At 35.4% G+C, this 27,394-nt stretch overlaps 1 protein-coding gene across 3 annotated transcripts in view; it reads right to left on the bottom strand.

Moving 5' to 3' along the window:
• cep290 (centrosomal protein 290) overlaps positions 1 to 27,394 on the bottom strand; it is a 93,487-nt gene that overhangs the window by 28,876 nt on the left and 37,217 nt on the right. For all 3 annotated transcript variants that reach the window (XM_059336110.1, XM_059336111.1, XM_059336112.1), the window contains 16 exons: positions 26,608 to 26,723; positions 26,413 to 26,515; positions 23,052 to 23,282; positions 20,849 to 21,022; positions 20,085 to 20,196; positions 16,968 to 17,173; positions 15,790 to 15,941; positions 14,603 to 14,714; positions 13,523 to 13,978; positions 12,497 to 12,661; positions 11,632 to 11,739; positions 11,413 to 11,547; positions 9,973 to 10,242; positions 8,629 to 8,736; positions 7,396 to 7,595; positions 1,309 to 1,522 (listed from right to left, as the gene is read on the bottom strand). In XM_059336110.1, coding sequence (XP_059192093.1) covers positions 1,309 to 1,522; positions 7,396 to 7,595; positions 8,629 to 8,736; positions 9,973 to 10,242; positions 11,413 to 11,547; positions 11,632 to 11,739; positions 12,497 to 12,661; positions 13,523 to 13,978; positions 14,603 to 14,714; positions 15,790 to 15,941; positions 16,968 to 17,173; positions 20,085 to 20,196; positions 20,849 to 21,022; positions 23,052 to 23,282; positions 26,413 to 26,515; positions 26,608 to 26,723 — 2,862 coding nt within the window. The remainder of the gene's footprint in view (positions 1 to 1,308; positions 1,523 to 7,395; positions 7,596 to 8,628; positions 8,737 to 9,972; positions 10,243 to 11,412; positions 11,548 to 11,631; positions 11,740 to 12,496; positions 12,662 to 13,522; positions 13,979 to 14,602; positions 14,715 to 15,789; positions 15,942 to 16,967; positions 17,174 to 20,084; positions 20,197 to 20,848; positions 21,023 to 23,051; positions 23,283 to 26,412; positions 26,516 to 26,607; positions 26,724 to 27,394) is intronic.

Below are 27,394 nucleotides of genomic sequence, written 5' to 3'. Positions count from 1 at the left end.
TTATCCTGAAACTGACATGCAGATATGGAGCTAATAGGCTTTTAAAGAAAACACTTTATTCAACTTCATTCAAGGGTGAAGAAGAGAAAACATCCAGGTCAGGCTACCAATCAATCACACAGCATTAACAGCTCCCAGTCCACCTGTCAGGTAAATCTTTGGACTGGAAAAAACAGATTTACCTGAAGGAAGCGTGACAACAACAGCATTTCGTCACACTCCAGAGATGAATCTGGGTTTCATAGCAGTCGAATCACTCATGAACAATCTCTCTGATAAAAACCCTAAAACAGAGTGAGTCATGGAAAAGCGGGAGACATCTCGGGAGTAGAAACAAATTGAATGTTTTGATGTAGTACCATCACCTCATGTGATGCATCTTTATGCGTTACATGGTGGCTGGGTATGTGGTGTGTTCAGGGTATAGACAAAACACTATATTTCCGATGTTTTTTTCTATAAATCTGCTACTTTTTTTCTCGCAAATTTGCCACTTTTAATCTCGTAAATCTGTGACTTTTTTCTTGCAGATTTGCCACTTTAAATCTCATAAATCTGCTACTTTTTTCTCGTAGATTTGCCACTTTTTTCCTCATGAATCTGCAACTTTTTTTCTTGCAAATTTGCCACTTTTAATCTCGTAAATCTGCAACTTTTTTCTCGTAGATTTGCCACTTTAATTTTCGTAAATCTGCTTTTTTTCTCGTAGATTTGCCACTTTTAATATCGTAAATCTGCGACTTTTTTCTTGCAGATTTGATACTTTAAATCTTGTTAATCTGCTCCTTTTTTTCCTCATAGATTTGCCACTTTTTCTCATAAATCTGCTACTTTTTTTCTTGAAAATTTGCCACTTTTAATCTCGTAAATCTGCAACTTTTTTCTCGTAGATTTGCCACTTTAAATCTCGTAAATTTCCCCCTCCCTCGGATCCATATATACCTATTTTTTTTCGTAAATGTGTCATTAAAAATATTTTTTGGCCACTTTCATTTATCCTGAAACTGATATGCAGATATGGATCTAATAGGCTTCAAAAAAAATACTTTATTCAACTTCATTCAAGGGTGAAGAAGAGAAAACATCCAGGTCAGGCTACCAATCAATCACACAGCATTAACAGCTCCCAGTCCACCTGTCAGGTAAATCTTTGAACTGGAAAAAACAGATTTACCTGAAGGAAGCGTGACAACAACAGCGTTTCGTCACACTCCAGAGATGAATCTGGGTTTCATAGCAACAGGACTTTGCGTTGCTGACAATTACACCCCCACCAAAAAAGTAAAAGTAAACTTGTATAAGAGGAACCTTGAGCTGTTTCTCTTTCTGGCTGAGCTGAGCTTTCAGCCTCTCCACCAGGTTCTTCATGGTGTTGCTGGGCGAGCGGACGTTGGCCTCCTTCTGGGCTGCCAGCTCAGTGCGGAGGTAGTTCATCTCCTTCTCCATCTGGGCCATCTGGCTCGTCTGATCCTCCGTCTCGCCACTCAGAGCTTTCACCTGGGCCGCATGATACTCCTCCAGCCTGCAACAAATCCCCTCTGTTAGTTTGTTTTATAACGTACAAATCCTCTTAACTTGCGTCATTACATCACTTTTAAATTATCCCTAACAGGGCATTTAATTTAGGAAGTAGGAAAGTATTTCTGACTTGCACCGAGTCATTACTACTGGCGGTACAGTGGGGGCAGAGTTTGCTGCTGACCATGTGTCTCTTGTGTTCTGCAGCTAATGTGGTATGCATAAACATTTGCACACGCTTAACACACAGCAGTGCCAGAAAAGTGCAGACACACAATATTATCCTGCAGCAAATATAGAGCCCTAACCCCTTAATTTAATCATATAGAAACACTTGAATGCATGACTTAAAGATAGAGGCAGAGGCTAAGTTTGTAGTAGAAGTGATGATTTAAACAGATATAAAGCTTCTGGGGTCCTCTAGGTGATCAATTAAATAGTTGCTCAACTGAAAATTAATTTACAACTATTTTGATAAACAATTGATTGTTTCAGTCATTTTCAAGTAAAAAAAAAAGGGCAGATTTTCTCTTTTTCCAGTTAAAAAAAAAAAGTGAAATACAGCTTTTCTTTGTCAAAATCAAAATATATTGAACTGAATTATAACTAATTATAGTTAAAATAATAATAATAATAATAATAATAGAAAATAACAACAATAATAATATGGATAATAGAAAATAATGATAATAATAATAGACGATAATAATAATAAAAATATGAATACAAAAAAATGTAACATACAAACATAAACTTAAAATGTAACATACAAACATAAACTTAAACTAAACTTAATTTAAATATATATATATATATATGTGAGTGTCTTTTTATTTACTTTTTTTAGTCATTTTGTGTCTTTTTTAGTCCATTATTTAACTTTTGCAAGCCTTCCTACTAGGGTTGTCAAAAGTATCGAGACTCAAAAAAGTGTCGTTACTAAAACGTTGTATCCGGATACGATACTCATTTTCAAAAGTATCAATGAAAAGTGTTATTTTCTCTCTTGAAGTCCCAGAATGAAGCAGAGAAAAGTCGACTTATCAAGCTTGCCTAATATTGTGCACAGCATACAAAACATTGTTCTAATTGTTATTGTTTATTGTATTTATTTATTTTTTAGACTACCTCAGACCTGAAACTGTTTTTTATTATAAATATCTAACCTGTGGTTCTGTTCATTTTTACATGTTGCAATTTTCTTGTTGTTAAAAATATTTCTGTTAAATTTTGGGGTCTTTGTTTTTATCCTTGTGGTATCGAAAATGGTATTGAGTTGAAAATCATTCTGTTGTCTCATTTTTTGGTCAATTTGTGTCTCTTTTTCTTTAGTAATTTTGTGTCTTTTTTTAGTCATTTTGTGTATTTTTTAGTCATTTTGTGTCTTTTTTTTTGTAATTTTGTGTGCTTTTGTGTCTTTTTTTAGTCATTTTGTGTCTTTTTATTTCTTTTTTTAGTCATTTTGTGTCTTTTTGTGGTCATTTTGTGTCTTTTTTTAGTCATTTTGTGTCTTTTTATTTCTTTTTTTAGTCATTTTGTGTCTTTTTTTGGTCATTTTGTGTCTTTTTTAGTCCATTATTTAACTTTTGCAAGCCTTCCTACTAGGGTTGTCAAAAGTATCGATACTCAAAAAAGTGTCGATACTAAAATGTTGTATCCAGATACGATACTCATTTTCAAAAAACTGTTGCACAACTGTTTTTTGTTATAAATATTTAACCTGTGGTTCTGTTCATTTTTACATGTTGCATTTTTCTTGTTAATAAAAATATTTCTGTTAAATTTTGGGGTCTTTGTTTTTCTCCTTGTGGTATCGAGTTGAAAATCTTAGTATCGTGACAACCCTACTTCCTACACGTCCAATAATACGATAATAGTTTATTTATCCACAGGAAATAATAATAATCCTCAAGAAAAACAACCTGTTTTCCTCAGAATGGCTGACTACAGTTTATAATGGCATGGAAAAGTACTGCGTCAATGACTTTGCCCACTTCCATTCATGTCTCTTGGCTTGCTCTTGTGTGGCTTGAATGCCCCCTTGCACTAGTGAACTCCTGAAAGCCTACTTTAATCTACTTTTCTTTAGCTGCTTTATATTAAACTTTAACCCCTTCTAGTTCCCCTTAAGTCGGTTTAAGGTTGTTAAAATCACCTTATTCCACATTGTCTGGCGGTGTCAGCTCGGGTCATTCCTTCATTGAACATATGGCTTCAATGAAGGAATGACCCGAGCTGATTGGTTACACTCAAACCAAATACTCCACCATTAAAATGGTCTTATTAATAAACCTTTCCTTCTGTTTGTGCATGCATTTAGAGAGGGGGACAAATACATCACACTGTGATATAAAACCCTTCAATAAAGGTTATTAAACCTTAATAGGGCACTCATTGAAATACTTGCAAATTCCAAATTTCAACCCTAGAGAATATTGGAGGATATTTCATACTGCCAGAATGTGTAAAAAAAACAAAAAACATATGGACCCGGGGGAGGGGGGTAATGTTTTTAGAGAAATAAATTTACGAGATTAAAGAGGCAAATCTACGAGAAAAAATGTGCAGATTTATGAGATTTAAAGTGGTGAATCTGCGGGAAAAAAAGTTGCTTTTTTCCCACTTAAATCTCTTAAATCTGCAGCTTTTTTTCTTGTAGATTTGCCACTTTTACTTAGAAATTTTGCAGTGTGCGTTTCAACATTTTAAATGCAATCTTTTGTGTTTACTGTTTTTTTTGTGTGGTTTTGTGTGACTTTGGGGTATTTTGTGTGTGTTTTTTGTAATTTATTGTTGGGTTTTTGTGTGTTTTTTGTAAAAAAAAAAATAACCTTGTGTGTTTTTTTGTAAAAACAAAATTGTGCTTTTTGTGTGTGTATTTGTGTTTTTTGTATTTTGTGTGAATCTGTGAGAAAAAAAGTAGCTTTTTTCCCCCACTTTTTTTCTCGTAAATTTGCAACTTTTTTCATGCAGATTTGCTGCTTTAAATCTCTTAAATCTGCAGCTTTTTTTCTTGTAGATCTGCCACTTTTTTCTAGTAAATTTGCATCTTTTTTCTCGAAATATTTTTATTTATTTATTTTTGGATATCCGCTGAAGTGACCAAACACGGTTCTTCGCCCGTTAAAAGGGTTAAAGCCCTTTTAGTTCTGAGAATTCATTCAAGGACTTGAGGGTACCTTGTATGAACTTTACCCTGGCAATGAACTCGGACATGGACCCGTTGCCCCTGCTCTCCATGTGAAGCACATTACTTTAAAGCTTCCACACATTAGTAGTAATCCTGGATGAGTTCCCAATTAGCCAAGTGCTTACAGTTACATTAGCACTCAGCATTTCACACCTACAACTTGAATATCTGATTATTCCCGTTAATCTGGGGTCCAATCAAGGGACAAGACCCAGGCCCTGAAAGGAAAGTCAATGCACAAGTGGCTGAAACCTGCGTTCTCTCTCCTGGCCAGCAGGGGGCGAACAGGGCTGCAGAAAAAGAAGTCCAACTGCTGTCAGCTGAACTCTAAAGTTTTGGCTTTTCCAGAAGTTTCCATGTCTCATTTAATGCGTCAACTCTTTCTCAGCAAAAGTAAAAATTACCAGGACCAAGTGTAGTAACATGATTTTACTTTTACTTAGATTTTTCAAATTTTGCAGTGTGCGTTTCAACATTTTTAATGCAATCTTTTGTGTTTAGTGTTTTTTTGTGCGGTTTTGGGGTATTTTGTGTGTGTTTTTTTAATGTTTTTTTGTAATTTATTGTGTTTTTTGTGTTTTTTATGTGTGTGTTCTGTGTTTTTATGTGTTTTTTGTAATTTTTCTGGTGTGTTGTGTTTTTTGTAAAAAAAAACAAACAAAAAAAACAACCTTATGTGTTTTTTTTGCAAAAACAGAAATTGTGCTTTTTGTGTGTTTATTTGTGTATTTTGTAATGTTGTGTATGTTTTTTGTGTGTTTTTTTTGTATTTTGTGTGTTTATTTGTGTTTTTTGTAATTTTGTGTATGTTTTTTGTGTGTTTTGCGTGTTTATTTGTGTTTTTTGTAATTTTGTGTATGTTTTGTTTTTGTGTGTGTTTTTTGTATTTTGTGTGTTTATTTGTGTTTTTTGTCTTTCAAAATGTTCATCCAGTAAGTCAAAATGACAAAACAATAATCAAGTGAGCTTGTGCTTGATACGATCATGGCATGGTGATCATTATTTAAGTTGCATAAACAGGCAGAATGAAAAGTCTAACTGAATAGAAGTCTATCATAAAAATGACCCGACTTCGCACTGGATTTATAACCTCTGTAAATATTTTCCTAATGAGTTTATGGTCTCAATTACCAGTCTGGAGTCTGTTTTATTACAGCGTGATGTTTTAAATGATGATCTCATTTAGAGGACGTGATGTCCATGTTTTTGTTTTTGCTTTGAGCCTTCAGCAGTTTGTTTTCAGTTCATGAATGTAATCGTAACATTATGGTCACCAGATTGTATAAACCATTTTCTTCTGTTGATACATTCTGTTTTAAGCTAGTTTTTTTTACTTGCTAAAATAAGAATCCTGATTAATATCACATTTGACTCCAACGTGTGACTTCAAGTCAACTTTTTTTCATACAGTTTATGGGTACAATTTACCAAAATACCCTCAACCCTTTGATGCACAACATATGGACCAAGGTTATTATAGTTAACGAAATGAAATGAAACGAAATAACGAAAACTAGAATTGAAAAAACATTTTCGTTAACTGAAATAAAAATAAAAACGAGAGTTTTTAAGAAAACGATAATTAACTGAAACTGTATTTTGTGGTTACAAAACTAACTAAAATTATAGTAAAAAAAATGTCCTTAGTTTTCTTCTTTGTCAACTTTTTTCACGTAAACCTTTTTTTTTTTTTTTTGGCATTTAGATAGAGACAGATAGAAAGCAGGAGACAGAGGGGAAGACATGCAGCAAAGGGACCTCAGGCCGGATTCAAACCCGGGTCCACTGCAACAAGGACTCAGGCTACATGGTAAGAGAGAGCCACCGGAACGCCCCAAACTTCAGCAGCATGGAGCCCTGGTGTCAGCTTTTCTCTAAAGTTTGGCTTTTCCAGAAGTTTCCATGTCTCATTTTGTGTGTCAACTCTTTTTCAGCAAAAGTAAAAATCACTACGGCCAAGTGTAACATGATTTTACTTTTACTTTTATTGATTTTTCAAATTTTGCAGTGTGCGTTTCAACATTTTAAATGCAATCTTTTGTGTTTACTGTTTTTTGTGTGGTTTGGTGTGATTTTGGGGTATTTTGTGTGTATTTTTTGGTGTTTTTTTTGTAATTTATTGTGTGTTTTTTATGTGTGTGTTCTGTGTGTTTTTATGTGTTTTTTGTATTTTTTTGATGTGTTTTTGTGTGTTTTCTTGTGTTTTTTTGTAAAAAAAACAACAACAAAAAAGTGAGATTTCTTTGTTTTTTGTTTGTTTTAAAAACAAAATTGTGCTTTTTGTGTGTTTATTTGTGTTTTTTTGTAATTTTGTGTATGTTTTTGTTTTTTTGTGTTTTTTGTAATTTGTGTGTTTATTTGTGTTTTTGTAATTTTGTGTATGTTTTTTTATTTTTTTTTATTTTGTGTGATTATTTGTTTTTTTGTCTTTCAAAATGTTGATCCAGTAAGTCAAAATGAAAAAAATACTAATCAAGTGAGCTTGTGCTGAAAAAAATGACACCAGCATGGTGATCATTATTTAAGATGCATATACAGGCAGAATGAAAAAAAGAGTCAAAAACAACAAAATAGCCCCAGACTCCATAGAGTTAATGCTCTTTCTCACCTAAACAACAGATAAAGAAAACATGCTGATGCTGATTCTGTTTTAATATAATCTCTGGGGGAAATAAAGGGATAATCACTTTGACAGCTCGTCGGCGTGTTTCTTGGCCAGCGTTTCCACGGTGGTCTTCTGCCGCTCCAGCTCGCTGGTGGCCAGCTTCAGCTTCTCCGTGACGGAGGAGATCAGGAGGTCCTGCTCGGCCACGGTGTGCTCCAGCTCGGCCAGACGCTCCAGGTGCTTGGTGGTCGGCACCCGGATGGCCGGCTTCCTCATCAGCTCCTGGACAGAGTGAGAGAGGGAGAATTAGAGCGAACAAAGCACTCACACACTCACGGAGGAACATCTTGATTACATTTGGACAACTGGATGGAAGCCTAGAAATACAACATGGGATTAAAAAGAGACAATTATGGATATTAATGTGACTCGGATGTTATGCACTTGTAAAAGAAAATCTAAAAAAAGATCTATTAACTCTATGGAGTCTTAAAGGGCTATTTTGTCCATTTTTTAATCCTTTTCATGTCTTTTTGTGTCTTTGTAAGTCATTTGTGTCTTCTGTGGGTTGTTTTGCCATTCTGTCGTCTCATTTTGTGGGTTTTTTTGGTCAATTTGTGTCTTTCTTTTGGTCATTTTGTGTATTTTTTTGTCATTTTGTGTATTTTTTTTGGTCATTTTGTGTCTGTTGTTGTGTTTTTTTAAATTATTTTGTGTATATTTTTGTCATTCTGTGTCTTCTGTGGGGTTTTTTTGGTCATTCTGTCGTCTCATTTTGTGTCTTTTTTTGGTCAATTTGTGTCTTTTTTTAGTCATTTTGTCTTTTTTTTAGTCATTTTGTGTCTTTTTATTTATTTATTTTTAGTAATTTTGTGTCTTCTGTGGGTTTTTTTTGTCATTTTGTCATCTCATTTTGTGTCTTTTTTTGTCATTTTGTGTCTTTTTGTGTCTCTTTTTAGTAATTTTGTGTCTTTTTATTTCTTTTTTTAGTCATTTTGTGTCTTTTTTTTGGTCATTTTGTGTCTTTTTTAGTCCTGTAGTCCAACATAAAATGCTATTTTGAACCTTTTTTTTTACTTTCAAAACACTATCATGCTCAATAAAGAATTTTAAATGTTGCAAATGTGAACAAAGGTTGCAAATATAACATATAAGAGGGGCCAGAACTTTAGAGGTAAATTTACAGTAGGGCTCCACGCTGCTTTGTTTTCTAGTCTGGATGTCATGAAGAAGTCATGTTTTGGAGCTTTTGGAGACTCCAGAGGGTTAAAGCATGAAAAATCAGTTTATAAGCGTGACATGGAAACATGCGTACCATCGCCGTCTGTTTGAAGCGGTCCAGGTTGGTGTCAGAGTGCGAGTCCAACTTCTGATGCAGCAATCTCAGCTCCGCCTGGTGTCTCTTTATCATCTCCTCCTGGTCCTGTGATCAACAAGGTGCAGTTTTGTAAAAAAAAGAGAAACACATTGTGTCTAATACACGAACCTGGAAGTAATGTCCCGTTGACCTGAAACCTGGTTGCCACTTCATGTTAAGAAAAAACTGCGTCCATATGTTTTCTTCTATAGGAGGGCCCACATCAGCTGAACTAGGTGTTTGGCTCCACAGTCAGTCAATCAGACAAGGTTCAAGTTTCAAGCTCAAATACCTACGTCTAACGTTGACCAGTGGTCGAATGTAGCTATATACAAGGTTCATACACTTTTTGAGTGGTCAAATTCAAGCAATTTTCAGATTTTCAGCTTTTCCAGGACCTTACAATGGTTGTAAATTGCATGTTTTAGATGAGTATTTAGATGCTAAAAAGGGTAATTTCACTCAACCATACCGACAGCGATGGTATTACACTTTTAACAACCAAAAGTACAGTTTGCTAATCTCAATATTCAATTTATATTTTTTTTTATTGAACATGTGATTATCTATAGTCAGATTGCAAGAGAAATACAGTAAGAATTTCAAGCATTTTCGAGCACTTTATCCAAAATCAAAGCACTTTTTAAACCTGGAAAATACAACATTAAAATTAAAGCATTTTCAAGGATTTCAAGCACCCATATGAACCATGTATATATATATATATATATATATATATACACATATACATATATACATATACATATATATTTCTTCAATAAGTCCTCCAATACTGCAGCACCCATATGAACCCTGTATATATATATATATATATATATATATATATATTTATATTTCATTTCTTGTTTTTTTTGTCCTCCAATACTGCAGGCAGGATCTGAAATTATTTAATTATTATTAAATATAATTATTATTATACCATAATTTTTAATTATTATACCATCATTTTTGGATAAAAGTTGTCAGTGTGAGGTGAAGGTCAGTGTGGACTGAAACTTTTATAAGAATCAATCTAAAAAAACACTCTCAGTAGGAACCGCCCATAATATCTAAGCCAGGTTTATAAAAAGAAGAGGAAATCATACATAAGATTTTACTACTTTAAGTGGATAAAGTCCAGAATATTCATGTGGAGCGAGCTAATAAATACTAAGTGCTGACACTTCTGTTTTCCCTCTCATTGGAGATTCAAGACGTTCATAAAAGTCCAGCAGACGCTGCAACTAACGGCAGATAAAAGCTTCTTAAAAGGCAAACAGGAGTAATAAAACCAACACCTACCTGTCTGGCTTGAGCCAGCTGCTTGTGGTATTTCTTCAGCAGGTCCTCCTTCTTGTCCAGCCGACCCTGGAGGTCTTTGATGGTTTGGTGAGCCAGTTTGAGCGCCGGCTGGTTGTTGGCGTGTCCGTCTTCGTGCTTGGCGAGGTCAGCCAGCAGCCGCTCTCTGCTGGCAGCAGCCGGGAGACGAAGACGCAGCTCGTTGATCACTTTGTCCCGCGACACCACGTTCTGCTCTGCCTTCCACAGAGCCGCTTCTTTCTCCTTTAACTTCTGCATGTGGAGGAATTTCAGTTTAATCGATACGCTGTGCAGCTGATTAATGAGACATACTGATGCATGAAGAGGTCGGCCTGTCACCATGACACTTTTTTAGGACAATGTATTTTCCCAGAAACTAGAAGTCGACTGGTACCGTTTTTTAAGGCCGATACTGATTATTTTGACATCAGTTTTGAGTGATCCCCGATATGTGCTGCCGATTTTTTTGGCCCGATTCTTGAAGTCCTTTACCTCGGTTAAGTCATGTTTACCTAACATATATATTTAAAAAAAAAAGCTTTTATTCTTTTCTCTTCTTTTCTTCTTAAACATATAGCACTCTTTTAGTGATGACAGTTAGCTCTTAAAGTTATGTACTTACTTGATTCCTATGGTCTATGTCTACTACCATCAGGTTGAATGCACTTATTGTAAGTCGCTTTGGACAAAAGCGTCTGCTAAATGACATGTAATGTAATGTAGAAGTCGATATTACCCTTTCTCCATTTACATGATAACACAATGATAACAAATGTTACACGAGAGAGAGAGACAGACAGAGAGACAGAGAGAGATAACACATTTTTTAGGACAATATATATAATTTATTATTATTTATATATTTGATCTTTGACCCTAAAAATGTAGTTTCTGTTCTAATAGAAATTCAAAAACAGAGTACAGTAACTAAGTGTAGTGTAGTGTATTTAAAAGTGTTTAACTCTATTCAAAGATTTTGCGTATTTTAGACTTAATATTATAACGTAATGTTATATTTTAGTCTTAATGTAATTTTATCTCACTTTTTTACTGAATGACTATCTAGATAATAATTTTTCTTATCAAGTAAACTTATAATTTCTATTATTAGTGTCTTCACTATTCAACACAATGAAGAAATACAAGGCTATACTGTGTCACAGTGAAAGCAGACCGCCTGCTTTGGTTTTATGTTTAAATTCGGTAAGTGAACTTACTGCTGTCTGCTTTGGTTTTGAGTTGGATTTTGTAGTTGCTGCAATTTTTACATTATTATTTCGTAAAGCAAAAAAAGTCATGCATGTAAACGACAATATATTGAGTCCAGAAAAAAAAAACTATCGTGTCCATTTTTATATACCGAACGATAAGTCGAGATAGTAATTATGGTGGCAGGCCTATGAAGAGGGACTGACAACAAACCTCATCCAGACTCTTGCAGGTGGCCTGTGTGTCCAGGATGGTGCGGACATGTTCTCTGATTTTACCCAAAGCGAACTCCAGCTGATGGGCGAGAGGCAGACTGGGGTCTGGTAAGGCTCCTGCACCGTCTTCATACTGAAAACAAACAAACATGGAAAGCTGGAACACCTGTCTGTTTCTGAAAAATCACCTTTTACACTGTAAACCATAGTTTTTTACCTTTTCAGAGCTGCTCAGAAGTTCAGTCTGGTGCTTCTCGTACTGGTCCAGCTGGCGCTCCAGCTCCACCTCTCGCTGATCGTACGCCAGCTGGCGTTCTTCTCGAAGCTTCACGTGGCACAGAGAAGAGCTTTCTGCTTTATTATCTGCATTTATTTTGAGCATTACGATACTACAGACACACTTCTCTACCTAAAAGCTTCTTAACAAGTTCAAAGAAGACACTTTTCTCTTCTTAATTAATCAATTAATAGCTGCATGCATACATGCGCAAAATAAAATGTATTTATACAGTACTATGCAAAAGCCTGTTTTGATCATGGACGCTTTTATTTTGAAAGGACGGAAAGAGACTTCCTGTCGATTGTTAAACTAACTCAAGTGATATTAAACTGTAAAGAAAACGTCAAGGGGTTCAATGTTTTATTTTTAGCCTCTGAAGAGACATGAGGTTAGTTTCCACACTAATCTTCATATTTAAATGTGTTTAAATACATTTTGGATCAAATTAAACTCAGGAATTCGTGCTAACAAGGTTTGTTACAGTAAGCTAGCTTTGCTCAATTTAATACTCTTGCATTCCTGTGTGTTTTATAATTGTTATTGTAACTTTCAGTTTGCAAACTGTAGCTTTATCCAACTTAATTCTCAGCTCATTGGTTATTGGCTTTTATTTGAAAGGACGAAAAGAGAGTTCCTGTCGATCATAAAAATAACTCAAACTTAATTCTCAGCTCATTGGCTGATTGACTCACGGCCGCAGATGTTTGTTCATTCATTTTAAACACAATTGTGTGAATTTTTGTGTCAAATCAGCTAATTTTGGAGCGTCTGTATATAAGGATCCAAGAGGTTTTTCTCTCACCGTGTTCTGCTGCACGATATCCTCTTCCAGCGAGCAGATGGTTCTCTCCTGCTCCTCCACCAGCTTCTTCAGATACCTGATCTCCTCCTTCTGGACCACCAGCTCCCTGCCTTTCCTCAGCTCCTGCAGACGAGCTTCCTCCATCTTCTTGTGCCACTCAGTCACCTGTTGGACGTGTTACAGAGGAGTGGCCACAAGCAAAAAGATCAGTGTGTTTTCTACTATTTGTGATAAGATTCCTTTTCTTTTATTGCTGCCTTTCTTGCTATTTTTTTTTTTTTGAGTGAGGTTTAGTCGTAAGTCATTTTGGTTTGGATGGTGGTTTATTTTCCTATCTGTCGTAATATCTTTGTGAATATGGAGACAACTTGTATGTTGTTTATGTTTTTGTTTTGATAGAAATCAATAAAATCTATTTAAAAAAGAAAAGAAAATCAGACTTACAGTTGAAACCAGAAGTTTACATACACTATATAAAAAGACACATATGCTTTTTTTCTCACTGTCTGACATGAAATAAGACAGTCACTTTTCCTGTTTTAGGTCCGTTAGGATTACCAAAATTATTTCTATTTACTAAATGCCAGAATAATGAGAGAAGGATTTTTTTTTAGACAATTTTGTATTACTTTCTTCAAAGTCAGAAGTTTACATACACTAACATTAGTATGCCTTGAAACAATTTGGGAAAGCCCAGATGATGCTGTCATGCCTTTGGAAGCTTCTGATAGGTTTATTGACAACATTAGAGTTAATTCGAGACACACCTGTGGATGTATTTTATGGCACACCTGAAACACACTGCTTCTTTGTGTGACATCATGGGAAAGTCAAAAGAAATTAACCAAAATATCAGGAAGAGAATTGTGGACTTGCACAAGTCTGGTTCATCCTAGAAATAATTTTGGTAATCCTAACGGACCTAAAACAGGAAAAGTGATTGTCTGATTTCATGTCAGACATTGAGGAAAAAAAGCATATGTGTCTTTTTATATAGCGTATGTAAACTTCTGGTTTCAACTGTACCTTCTGGGCCCCTTTCACATCCTTCAGTGTGGAGATGAGCTCCTCCAGTCCTCGTAGTCTCAGCTCCAGCTCCTCTGCCCGGCCCTCCGCCCTCCTCCTCTCCTCCTCCGCCTTCTTCTTCTCCTCCTGGGCTCTGGCTCTGTTCTCCTGGAGGCTCAGCATGGCCACGGAGAACTTCTCCTGCTGGGGAAGAGGCAGCGCTCCCGCAAACTGCCTCCGCAGCGCCTGGATGGTCTGCCGCAGATGCTTAGAGCGGTTCCTGCCCTCCTGGCGGGCGAGGAACAGAGTGTGCTCGCTGGCGTCCAGTCGCTGCTCGGCGCGCAGCTTGAAGGCCTCCAGCTGCTGGATGTGGGAGGAGGCCGCCTCCAGCTTGGACAAAGAAGCCGACTCGCTGAGCTGCAGAGCCACGATGTGCTGGTGAAGCTTCGCCACGAGGGCCTTCTCATCCGACTGGGACTGAGGAGAGAGGAGACACTGTGAGGACTAGGGTTGTCAAAAGTATCGTTACTCAAAAAAGTATCGATACTAAAACGTTGTATCCGGATACGATACTCATTTTCAAAAGTATCGATTTAGTTTATTGTTATGTGTGTAAAGCATAGACAAGGAAGGAACACTTAACTCTATGGAGTCTTGGGCTATTTTGTCCATTTTTTAATTCTTTTTGTGTTTTTTCTGGTCATTTGTGGGGTTTTTTGTAATTTTGTGTCTTCTTCTGTTTGTTTGTTGTTGTTTTTTGGTCATTTTGTATTCTCATTTTGTGTCTTTTTTGGTCATTTTGTGTCTTTTTTTGGTCATTTTGTGTCTGTTTTTGGTCATTTTGTGTCTTTTTTTAGTAATTTTGTGTCTTTTTTGGTCATTATGGGTCTTCTTTTAGTCCTTTAGTCCAACATAAAATGTGATTTAATTACTAAATGTGATTCAGTAACGCTGAACTCGATGGTTCCAATGGGCCACAAACCAATGGGTGACATCACGGTGACTACGTCCATTATTTACATACAGTCTGTGATTCCCATAGTGAGACATCTCACTCATGCTACTCAGAGAACTGGGGTAATGAAAGTAACCTGTAGTTACCTGGTAGTCCAGGATTTGTCTCCTCAAAGCTTCTACTTCCTTCTCTCTGTTCTGCTGTCTGGCCTGCAGAGCCGACGCCTGCATCATCGCCACATCAGACACCTCCTGAAGCCTGTAAAAAACAATAAGTAGATTACATTCTTTATGCAAATGATATAGAAGAAAGAGAAGCAGAAGCATGTTATTATCAACAATACTAGTGATTATTAAATAAAAGAAAAGCACAGGAATTCTCATGCATGACAGAGAAGTGCAGTCATGGAAAAAAAATGATTAGACTATTGTTTTCTTTAGTTTCTTCTTCATTTTAATGCCTGGTACTCAAATTACCTGGTGGCCACAGGAGGCAGTATCAAAATGACCCAAAAAACACACAAAATTACTAAAAAAGACACAAAATGACAGAAAAAAACAAAATGACTTAAAAAGACACAAAATGACCAAAAAAAGACACAGAATTACCAAAAAAGACACACAATTATTTTAAAAAAGTCACAAAATGACCCAAAAAAGACATAAAATCACCAAAAAAATACACAAAATTACAACAAAAAAAAACACACAAAAGACTAAATTAATTTAAAAAGACACAAAATTATTTAAAAATGACAAAAAATTACAAAAAAAAGTAATTAAAGGGACCTTCCACACACAACACAGTAAAGTGCCATTCATATAAAACTCACATTAAACTTTCATATCAAGGTGGGGGCCACAAAATATCGTCACGAGGGCCGCAATTGGCAAAAATAGCTCCATAGAGTTTAATTTAAGAGCTGATATCTAGACATTTTTCATGGTTTTCTTGATAATGATTTTGGTTATTATCAAGAAAAACATAGCAAATGTCTAGATATCAGCTCTTAAATTAAACTCTTATCAGCTGATTTCTGTTGTTATCATTATATTTGTCCAAACAAATGGACCTTTAGTTGTACCAGGCATTAAAATGAACAAGAAATTGAAGAAAACAAGGGTGGTCTTATCATTTTTTCCATGACTGTATTTTGAATTAATGGCACAACAGTTTGATTGACCCTGATTGCTCTGCTGTGACCTTAAAAACATTTATGTTTATTCACTCGTGTTGAGAAGTTATTCTAGGATTGTAGATGTAATCTTTAACAAAACATTTCATGATGAGAGCAGAAAGGATCGTTCTCAGGCCTGCACGTAATCAAACGTACTTAGAAACCTCGAGGCGGAGCTCGGCCTCGGCCTTCTCCAGCTCAGAGATCCTCGATCTGTCGGCGTCGCTCGCCGCTTTACTGATGCTGTCGGCCAGCTCGTCTCTCAGCTCGCGCTCCACCCGCTGGGCCTCCGCATTCATCTTGGTCAGCTGAGGAAAAACAGAGATGATATTATTTATATAGCACCTTTTAAAAACAGCAGCTTACAAAGTGCTTCGACAGAGAGCAGTTAATTACAAGGAGAATGATGCTATAAGGCTAAAAACAGTTATTAAATTAAAAGAAAAACAATAAGAGACAGAGCAGGAACAACTACAAGACATTCTCTGATGCACAGAAAATAAAAGGTAAAAGTGAAGAAGAAAAAAGGAGAAGTGGGATAGAAAGCATCTATCTATTAAAGCAAGAAGCGTCTGTGTGTGTGTCGCACACAAAATGACAAAAAAAAGACACAAAAAGACACAAAATGACCAAGAAAAAGACACAATATGACTAAAAAAAGACACTATATGACTAAAAAAAGACACAAAATGACCAAAAAAGACACAAAATGACTAAAAAAAGACACAAAATGACTAAAATAAAGACACAAAATGACTAAAAAAAAAGACAAAAAAGACACAAAATGACTAAAAAAAGACAAGACACAGAATTACTTAAAAAAAGACAGATAATTACCAAAAAAAGACATTAAATTATTTTTAAAAAAGACACAGAATTACCAAAAAAAGACATAAAATTACTAAGAAAATCTTCAGGTTTTAGGGGGTTCTTTTAAAATGGCCCAGAGGTTTTACAGGCATTTTTTCCAGGCGTTTTAGGCCTAAATGGGTTAAATGTGATCAGTAAAATCTTAAAATCAACAGGGAACTAGTGCAAAGAAGCTAAAATCAGGTTGATGTGATGTCGTCTGTTAAACCTGTAAGAAGCCGAGCTGCTGCGTTCTAGAATATTGCTTAGTAGGACTTTTTTTTATCTTTAAATATAGAACAATTACTGGTAGAAAAACTGGTGGGAATCTAGCACAGACATTGCTGCTTTCAGGGGTCATGAACCAGAATGTTGAGAAATAGAGAAATGAAGCAGGCTCTGTGTGTCCTGTGTGTCTGAACCAAGCAGCCTTTTCCCTCTGTGTCTGACAGAAAACAGCCCAGTCATTTTCTTTGGCCTCGTACCTCTGCGAACTTGGCCTCCAGCTCTACGTTACGTTCCTCCACTTGCTTGAGAGAGTTCCTCACGTGTTCGTACATCTTGTGGGCGTGCTCGGCTCGCTGCCTCTCGTTCAGCTCCTTCATCTCCAGAGTGGTGATGCGTCTGGCGGCAGACACCATCTCTTTGTTGGCCAGAGCCTTGCCTGCCTTACCCATGCTGTTCTCACCGCCTGGAATAAAGAGCCAAGTAGAAAATACACAAAATTACCAAAAGAGACACAACATAACCAAGAAAATACATAAAATGACCAAAAAGACACAAAAAAAGAAACATAATGACCAAAAAAAGAAACAAAATGACCAAAAAAAGAAACAAAATACCAAGGAAATACATGGAATTACCAAAAAAGGATGCAAAATGACCAAGAAAAGACACAAAATTACCTAAAGTTAGGTCTCCTTTTGCATGAATTACTGCATTAATACGCCGTTAATAACTTTTCACAATATTCTAATTTTCTGAGACACTAAGTTTTGTGTTTTCATTATCTCTAAGCCAGAATCATCAAAATTAGAAGAAAAACAGGCTTGAAATATTTCACTCTACACGTAATGAATCTATATAATGTATGACAAAAAATATTGAACTTTTTCATGATATTCTAATTTTTTTAGATGTACCTGTAATCTATAAAATGGCTGAGAATAAATGGATTTATCGTCCTTTGTTACCAAGAAAATACATAAAATGACCAAAAAGACCCATAAAATGACCAAAAAATGACAAAAAAAGACACAAAATTACCAAAAGAGACACAAAATACCAAGGAAATACATAAAGTTTCCAAAATAGGACGTAAAATATTTCACTCTATGTGTAATGAATCTATATAATGTATGAGTTTCACTTTCTGAAATGACTGACAAAAAATATTGAACTTTTTCATGATATTCTATTTTTTTGAGCTGTTTCATGTGTTGAAGATCAACAAACTGAGCAACAAATTGCACAAAAATACCAGATGTATGATGTTGTGTTATATGGAAAAAAAATATTTTGCATGTTTGAGGAAAATGTTAAAAGGAAAGTAAAAGTCTTATAGGCTAAAAATATGAGGTTTTATATGTTTTTGTTAGTTCAAGAAAAACAAAAAGTGAGTAACAAATTTGCATAAAAAAGACCCGACACATCAAATATGATACAGATCAGAATTCATATAAGCAAATTGATTTGATTTAAAAAAAAAATATTATTATTATTTGTCAGCAGGTTCAATAAAAACAAAACTCCAGTTTTAAAAAATTTGAATTTTTTGGCAATTATTTCATGGTTCAGGCTTTATAGGGTTAAGGCTAAAAAAACCACAAAGTAGGATTACGTCTGAAATAAAATCATGTTTAATTTAGCATTATAAGCTATAACACTGGAGTCAAACGATTTTCAGGCCCATTTACTTTCATGTAATTGGGATATAACTGTTTTAGTACGTTGCAGTGATTGTTCCTCGTTTGTATTTTTTTTGCCAGGAGTCCTGGTTTAAATCACGTTAAGAGAAATTGATTCGTATTTCATTTTTATTGGTCTTGATGATATTGTTCCCAATGTTCTTAATGTGAAGCCAGGGATGAAACCACAAACCACAGCTCCCATCAAACGAAGGCAATCAAAACCAAGGTGGACGGGACCGAAACTGCCTGCGCATGTACCAGAACAGAGCAGTAAATTAAAGTTAGATGAGGGAGAAAACTCACAATAAAATAAACTTGAGAACAATTACTTAGGCTGGTGAGAGTCCTGCACAGACGTAGTTACACAGCTGCTGTTCGGGGCCATGAACCAAAATATTGAGAAACAGGGAAATAAAATAAAAAACAGGCTCTGTGTCTGCGTCATGAACCAAACAGCCTTTTCCTGTATCAACGTTTGATCCTGTAGGCACCCAGCACATTATGTCCGTCTGTGAACACTGTGTTCATATAGAGGCATGGAAAAGATATTAGACCACCCGTGGTTTCTTCAGTTTCTTGTTCACTTTAACTCTATGGAGTCTTGGGCTGTTTTTTCCATTTTGGAATCCTTTTCATGTCATTTTGTGTCTTTTTTGGTCATTTGTGTCTTTTTTTTGGTCATTTTGTGTCTTTTTTGGTAATTTTGTGTCCCTTTTGGTCATTATGTCTTCTTACTTTGTGTCTTTTTTGGGTCATTTTGTGTCTTTTTTGGTCATTTTGAGTCTTTTTATAGTCATTTTGTCTTTTTTTGGTCATCTTGTGCCTTTTATAAGTCATGTTGTGTCTTTTTTGGCCATTTTGTCTCTTTTTTGGTCATTTTGTGTCTTTATTTGGTCATTTTGTGTCTTTTTTGGTCATTTTGTGTCTTTTTATAGTCATGTTGTCTTTTTTTTGTCATTTTGTGTCTTCTTTTGTCATTTTGTGCCTTTTTTAGTCCTTTAGTCCAACATAAAATGTGATTTTGAATCTTTTTTTGAACTTTCAAAACACTATCATGCTCAATGAAGAATTTTAAATGTTGCAAATGTGAACAAAGGTGTCAAATATAACATATAAGAGGGTTAGATCCAGTTCTGTCATTTTATACTAAATATATTTGAGCTTGTCTCCAGTTTTACTTGGTATATCATCATCAAACTGAAACTGGCCTCATGGAGTTTACAGCCAGAACTGTAGAGGTAAATTTACAGTAGGGCTCCACGCTGCTTTGTTTTCTAGTCTGGATGTGGTGAAGAAGTCTGGATTTGGAGCTTTTGGAGACTCCAGAGGGTTAATGCCTGGTACAACTAAAGGTTAATTTATTTTGGACCAATATAATATCAACAAAAATATGTCTAAAGAGTTTAATTTAAAAGCTGATATCTGGACATTTTCCATGGTTTTCTTGATAATAACCAAAACATTCAACACACTTAATACTCTTTCACCCCAAATACTATTTGACTACTACTACTGTACTATTTGATCAAACAGATCCCTTCCTTCTGCAAGTCACAGATGGTTTTAGTTCCTTTACATCCTGTTGTTATTGGCATTATCATTCACTTATAAAGAAGCATTGGCTGTACTTATACAGCCATGCTTATAGTTTTTTAGAAGAACTAAATACAATCAGTCCTATTCTTAGCTTACCATTCCCATCGCTGTTGTCCCAGGCTTGCTCTAAAGTATTCAGTTTCTCCTTTGTGATCTCCAGTTCTTTATTCACGGCTGAAATCTGCTCCCGAAGAGACTCGTTCTCACTCTGAGGAACAGAAATAAAAACAGGTGAAGAGGCAGAAGTAATAACGGTGTGTTAATCCTCTGGGGTCTATGATCACGCTGGCTGAAACTTTGCCCCGTTTTTTGTTTGATGCTCCTCGGTCATCTAAAACCAAAAATATGATCGTTTTAATTTGATAGTACAAAATGACTTATTCAAGTGTAAAAGTAGGATGGGACGAGGCAGGCGTGGCATTCTGTAAAAATGGAAAAAGGGGTCTAATCATCTAATGCCGTTCCTATAAATAAACATGTTTTTATGGTAATTTTTTGTGTATAGTTTTATTATATTTGAATTTTACCTTTATATGTTTACACTTGCAACCTATGTTTACATTTTTCAGGAAACAGTTCATTGAGCATATTTGTGGTTTTTATTGTCATAAATAGTATAATTTTATTTTAGATTTCATGATGTTTGGGTTCAATATGTTATTAAAGTGGGTTAAAGTGAAAAATAATAGTCAGATCTTGTTGAAGTTGTGCTGAGAAAATACCAAATACCAAACATGGGTATAGTAAATATTATGTGGTATATAAAGGGCAAATACGCTCAGACCCCAGAGGGTTGAACAAATACTGGGCTAGATAGATGTTTTTAATCAATCATCATAATTTAATCATGGTTATGATACCTGTAAATGTTCGAGGTTGGTGGTTCTCTGTATCAGGCTGCTGTCCCGCTGCAGCATGTCTCTGTATTTGACCGTCAGCTCCGTGTACTGTTTGTTCGCCCTCTCCAGCTCCGATGAGGCCACGCTGTCATCCAAGGCCTTCTGCAGAGCCGCGATCTTATATGCAGCCATTTCCTGAGACAAAACAGAAGACAATGTTATTAAAGTTACAGTATGAGGCAACCAGAAAATTTCCTCTGGGGAAATTCTTAAAGGCCACGGGGGCTACTGCCGGTGTGTGTACACTATGATGAGATTCTTCAGAGATTTATAACTATGCCCTTTAACCTCAAAATGTGTGTGTGTGTGTGTGTGTGTGTGTGTGTGTGAGAAACATGTATCTGGAGGAGTGTGTATCATTTGTGTGTGTGTGTGTGTGTGTGTGTGTGTGTAATTAAAATCACATAAAGTTACCTGTGTGTGCGTGTATGAAGCATGTGTATGCATGTGTGAGGAGTGTGCGCACTTTAGTGCATGTGTGTGTGTGTGTGTATCTGTAACTGTAATCACATCAAAGATCAAAGGCAATCAGAGCAGAGTAATCAACAGAATTAACTGACACCTGTTAATGTTCCGAAAGAGTGACAGCAGCCAGAGGTGGACTGGAATTTCTGGCCTCGAACAGAAAGCATTTTTGGCAAAACCATAATACCTATCATTGATCCGACTTCACTTTGAGCGTCCTGAGTTCTTCCTGAACGTCTACATATGTTGTTTTTTTTTTAAGAAAAATGAAAAAATAGCTTTGTTAGAGCGATCTAAAAAAACTGTTAAATTTTCCTTTTTCAGAAATCTTCCTGCATTTTTAACGGGAGCCAATGAGGCAGTTGGTGCGTGTTGGTGGATCATCTCTGCGTCTTATGCCCAAACTCTAACTCTGACAGCTTTACCAGAGGATTGTGAGTGAGAAGACAAATTTTCCTACGTTTCTATGTATAAATTATTTCTGTAGAGTGGCATCTGCGGCCTCAATCTCAGTTTAATTTTTTTGACAAATTTTTCTCTCCCTCTGCACTCTAGCGATGATGTCATCCACTCTAGCCTCTCCATAAGTTAACATTGCTGGGATTTTTTGGCATGTTTTTGCCGAATAATTTGAAAACTGTTTGCCGAAACCCTTAGAAAAGTCATAGCACACTAGTCATGGCCGAGCCGGTCGATTTGATACCTTTTTAGTGTATGTGCGACTGAAACTCTGGGCGGAGCAGCCGACTAAAAAAAACACGAAAAATAAATAGGACTAGAAACAAAATTCCAGGGAAATTTTGGAGTGCCGCGGGAATACTGCCGGATGATTGTGATTGTGATGATATTCTTGATAGAGGATTGTGTGTGTTCACTGCTGTGAGGGTGAGTGCCTCACTGCTAAGGCGTGGCATTAACTAGAAAACTTCTAAAGAAATTTTGATGGTGTGCTTGCCTCTGGCCTCTGTCATTCTCGTGGCTTATCAAAAGGGACGGGGATTAAACACGGACTCTGTCCTGAGTACACGGACGTCGGACACCTCATACAAATCTGTAGGACATACGGTCCATTATTTATTAAAGGGGCTGTGGTTAATCAAAAGGGGCGGGTTAATCAACCACCACTTAAACAGGGACTCTATGCCGAGTAATCTGACACCTTATACAAGTTTCTAGGACAAACGGTTCATTAATTATGAAAGGGGGCATGGCTAATCAAAAGGGTCGGGATATAATATTGTTATGTAGAACTGGTCAGTGATGAACCATCATCATGCATGACAAGTTTGAGGCAGATTGGACAATATATGGTCAAGTTATAAGGTCTTATGTTTTAAGAAAAAACGCCATGTCTGTTGAGTTAGTGTTAACAGTTTTCAGTTAGAATGTCTGTGTCGGGGGGGGGGCTTTTGGTAGCTAAGCAACCAGGTGGCCAGGTCAAGTCCTTCGCACGAGGCTATTTCATAGCTGTGAGGGTGAGTGCCTCGCATCTAAGCCGTGGCACTAATTAAGCCGGTGAATAACATATAGTGTGCTCTTTCAAGCAATTAGAGTGTAATTCTCTTGCAACAGTAACTGCAGGGATTTTCAGGGGACAACTTTATGTCAGAAACAAGCTATTTTAATGATTTCTGTTGAACATTTTGAACGCTTTTAAAGACTTTTCTACTGTAGAAGACAGATATTAGCGTTTCTCTACCTTGTATCTCTGCAGGTATCCGATCCTCTGTGTGACGGAGGCCTGCATGAGGCTGCTCTCCTCCCTCAGCTTGCCGTTCTCCTTGCGCAGGTGCTGCTCCTCCTCCAGCAGGGTGGTGTAGCGCCGCGTCAGTTTCTTCTCGTTCACTTTCAGCACCGTCACCTTACGCACCGATTCGCTCAACTGTCTCCTGATCTCCTCCGGGTGATTCTGAAGGCTGTCCAACAGCTCCTGGTGGGTCAAACGGACAATTGGTATGAAGAAAAATCTATTTTTTTAATGAGATTTTTAGGGGGAAGAAAGGTTAAGTACAGGTGCATCTCAATAAATTAGAATATCATAGAAAAAGTTTATTTACGTCAGTAATTTAATTCAAAAAGTGGAAATAAAACATTATATACAGGTGTATCTCAACAAATTAGAATATGATGTAAAAGTCCATTTCCAGTAGTTCAAGTCAGCCCTACCTAAGTATTGAGTCATATAGATGGACAACATTTCCATATTAAACATACTTTTTAAAACTGGTCTTTTGTAATATTCAATTTTCTTTGAGACACTGAATTTTAGGTCTTCATTAAATGTAAGCCATACTCATTATAATTAGAAGAAATCAAATAAATTAAGATATGAAATGTGTCATTCTGTGTGTAATGGATCTATATGATGTGTTATTTCCACTTTTGTAATTGAATTACTGACATAAATAAACTTTTGTATGATATTCTAATTTATTGAGATGCACCTGTAGATCCATTACACACAGAATGGAATTTTAATTACCCCCCCCCCTTTTTTTCCTCCTCTGTTTTTGTTATTATTATTATTATTGTTATTTCTACTTTTAAATCAATTAATTTATTTTATTGTGTTTGTTGTTTTGCTCCTTTTCCTGGAGTGAAAACATTGCATAACATATTTTACTGCTTACATTCTGTATACGAGTCTTTGTAACCAATCATTCCCACATGTATACTTGTAATGTGTGATAATAAAAATAATAAATAATAAATGTATAATAATAATAATTTTAATAAATAAAATAATAAAAATATTAACCATTAAAAAAAAATTAAAAAAAATTGTTGACTGAAATGTATTATTTTGGCATGTTTTTTTGCTTTAACTTATTATTATTAAGTAAATTTTGATTGCACAATTCACTACTCAAATGTTTCTGCCACCTACTACGATCTCCTGAGAAAATCAAGGCTCACAGGAAGTGCATTAACCATTCTGCAGCCACAACAGGAAGAGGACATGTTTTTTTTGTTTTTCAGTGGCGGAAACAGCGGACACTGAAACAACTGCATGAACTGTGGAAACCCTTAGGTCAACAAAGTAAAAGAAGAGGAGGGAGAGTGATAAAAAGTGAGGTAAACAAGAGTTTTACCAGGCTGCTGGTGGCAGCGATGCAGCTTATGATGAAGTCTTTGAAGCAACAATATTACTTCTTAGAAACACTAGGAGGTGGAAGTTGAGAAGTAATCTCTTTCCACATCAAAAAATACTAACACACAGTGGTTATTATGTGCAGACACCAAAGGTTAGAACACATGTCCTTCCTGCTGTGAGGCAATACGTGCCATCTAAGACTCCCAAGGGTCTCGCTCGTATTTTAAACTACAGGACGGAGCGGTCTGCCTCCCTTCTGTTTCATTTATGAGGAAGAGACGGACAAACACGCAACCACAGGGACAAACACGCGTTCGAGTGACATTTATTTTGGTAAAAAAATGGTTTTAAATCGTACTTTCTGAATATTCAATCATGAAAAAACACCAGTGTATTTAAGTGTGTTTGTGTTTATGATTGGTCTATGATTGTGCATGATGTGAAGTTTAACAAAAAAACATTCAACATTGACATTCCCAGGTCATGTAAAACCAAAGATATGATAATAAGATAAGATAATAATGATAATATGTCACTTTGCACAGTTTGTTTTGAAGAGTTGCAGCTAACAAGGAAAAAAATTCCTATAAACATACATGTTTTTATGGGACTTTTTTCTGTATATAGATTTATTATATTTAAATTGTACCTTTTTATATGTTTCATAATTTTTGTATCCTATGTTCCAAAACAGTTCATTGAGCACATTTGTTGTTTTTATTGTAGTAAATAGTATAATTTTTCAACTCAGATTTCATGATTTTTGTGTATTTTTGGGCTCAATATGTTGATAAAGTGGGTTAAATCAAAAAAATAATTGTCAGATCATATAGGTGAATAAAAAATGGATACCAAATATGGGTATAGTAAACATTTTTTTAAAAATGCCTATAAACATACGTGTTTTTATGGGACATTTTCCTGTATATAGATTTATTATATTTAAATTGTACCTTTTTATATGTTTCATAATTTTTGCATCCTATGTTCCAAAACAGTTCATTGAGCACATTTGTTGTTTTTATTGTAGTAAATAGTATAATTTTTCAACTCAGATTTCATGATTTTTGTGTATTTTTGGGCTCAATATGTTGATAAAGTGGGTTAAATCAAAAAAATAATTGTCAGATCATATAGGTGAAGAAAAAATGGATACCAAATATGGGTATAGTAAACATTTTTTAAAAATGCCTATAAAATACATGTTTTTATGGGACATTACCAAATATGGGTATAGTAAACATTTTTTATGTGGTACATGAAGGGTAAAATAAAAAGTATTCAAAAACAGCCAAAATAGGCTCAGACTCCAGAGAGTTAACCCTTTATCAGGTAAATAACTATATTTGGTAACTTCAGGTAATATTTTGAGAAAAAAGTTGCAAATTTACTAGATTAAAGTGGCAAATCTGCGCGAAAAAAGTCGCAGATTTACAAGAAAAAAGTGAGAAAAAAGCTACTTTTTTCTCCCTGATTCACCACTTTAACCCTTAATAAGGCACTCGTTGAAATACTTGCAAATTCCAAATTTCAACCCTAGAGAATATTGGAGGATATTACATACTGCCAGAATGTGTAAAAAAACCATATGAAAATAATATTTTGAGAAAAAAGTTTACGAGATTAAAGCGGCAAATCTACGAGAAAAAAATGCATAGATTTATGAGATTTAAAGTGGCGAATCTGGGATAAAAAAGTTGCTTTTTTCCACTTTTTTCTTGTAAATCTGCAACTTTTTGCATGCAGATTTGCCACTTTAAATCTCTTAAATCTGCAACTTTTTTTCTTGTAGATTTACCACTTTAATCTAATAAATTTGCAACTTTTTTCTCAAAATATTACCTGAAGTTCTTTGCCTGATAAAGGGTTAATGAGAGATGCACATTGTGAAGCGCTACAAAAATGCAGTGCATCTTGCAGCATTTAAGTCTCGTTAACCTTATAAACATTTATTTGTCTGACTTACGTTGAATTCTTGGAGTTTAACGGCGTCCACCTGCTTCTGCTCCTCCAGCTTGTTCTTCGTCTCCGTGAACGTCTCTTTCTCCTTCTGCCAGTCCGCCTTCTCACTAAACAAAAACACAATAAAACTGCCTTCATGTGTGTTGCGGTTGTAAGGTCGGCTGTATAAATATATAACGGAACAGTGTTGTTAACCCACCTCAGGTATTCTTTGTAGAGAAGTCCCTGCTGATGACTAATAACCGAGAACTTCTCTTTGTATTCCTGCAGCGTTCCCGTGAGTTTCTTGCTGTTTTCCTCCTTGTTTTTCAGCTCCTGATTCAATAGAAGTTGTTTAGATTTATACAAAGTTTAACTGCAGTAACAACATTTTTGGTCGAAATTGAGTTATAACTTTAAAATTAACTCCTTGATGTCTATTTTATCTAGTGACCAAGTTTTTGATTTCAATTTTGCTTTATTTCAGGGAAATGATGATACATGACCACCATGCATTGTACATATTATTTTATAATTTTTTATGTTTCATTGTGTTTAAATTGTGTTTTAACTGTGTTTTAATTGTCTTATGTTCCCCTACCTTATTTTTTTCTTTTTTATCTTCTGTAAAGCACTTTGTGATTTTATCTGTGAAAAGTGCGATATAAAAAAACTTTACTTACTTACGTACTTACTTATTTATGTATTTACTTATGTATTTACTTTCATATTTACTTTCTTACTTACTTTTGTATTTACTTACTTACTTACTTATTTACGTATTTACTTACGTACTTACTCACTTATTTACGTATTTACTTACGTACTCACTTATTTACGTATTTACCTATGTATTTACTTTCGTATTTATGTATCTACTTTCGTATTTACTTACTTACTTACTTACTTACTTACATAAAAATTGCAGTAACTACAAAATCCAGAAAAAAGTGAGATAAAATTATATTTAAACTAACATTACTTGATAACATTAAGTCTAAAATACA

This window comes from Centropristis striata, chromosome 6, assembly GCF_030273125.1.
Source record: "Centropristis striata isolate RG_2023a ecotype Rhode Island chromosome 6, C.striata_1.0, whole genome shotgun sequence".
Lineage (NCBI taxonomy): Eukaryota > Metazoa > Chordata > Actinopteri > Perciformes > Serranidae > Centropristis > Centropristis striata.
This window is presented reverse-complemented; position numbering and strand designations above follow the sequence as displayed.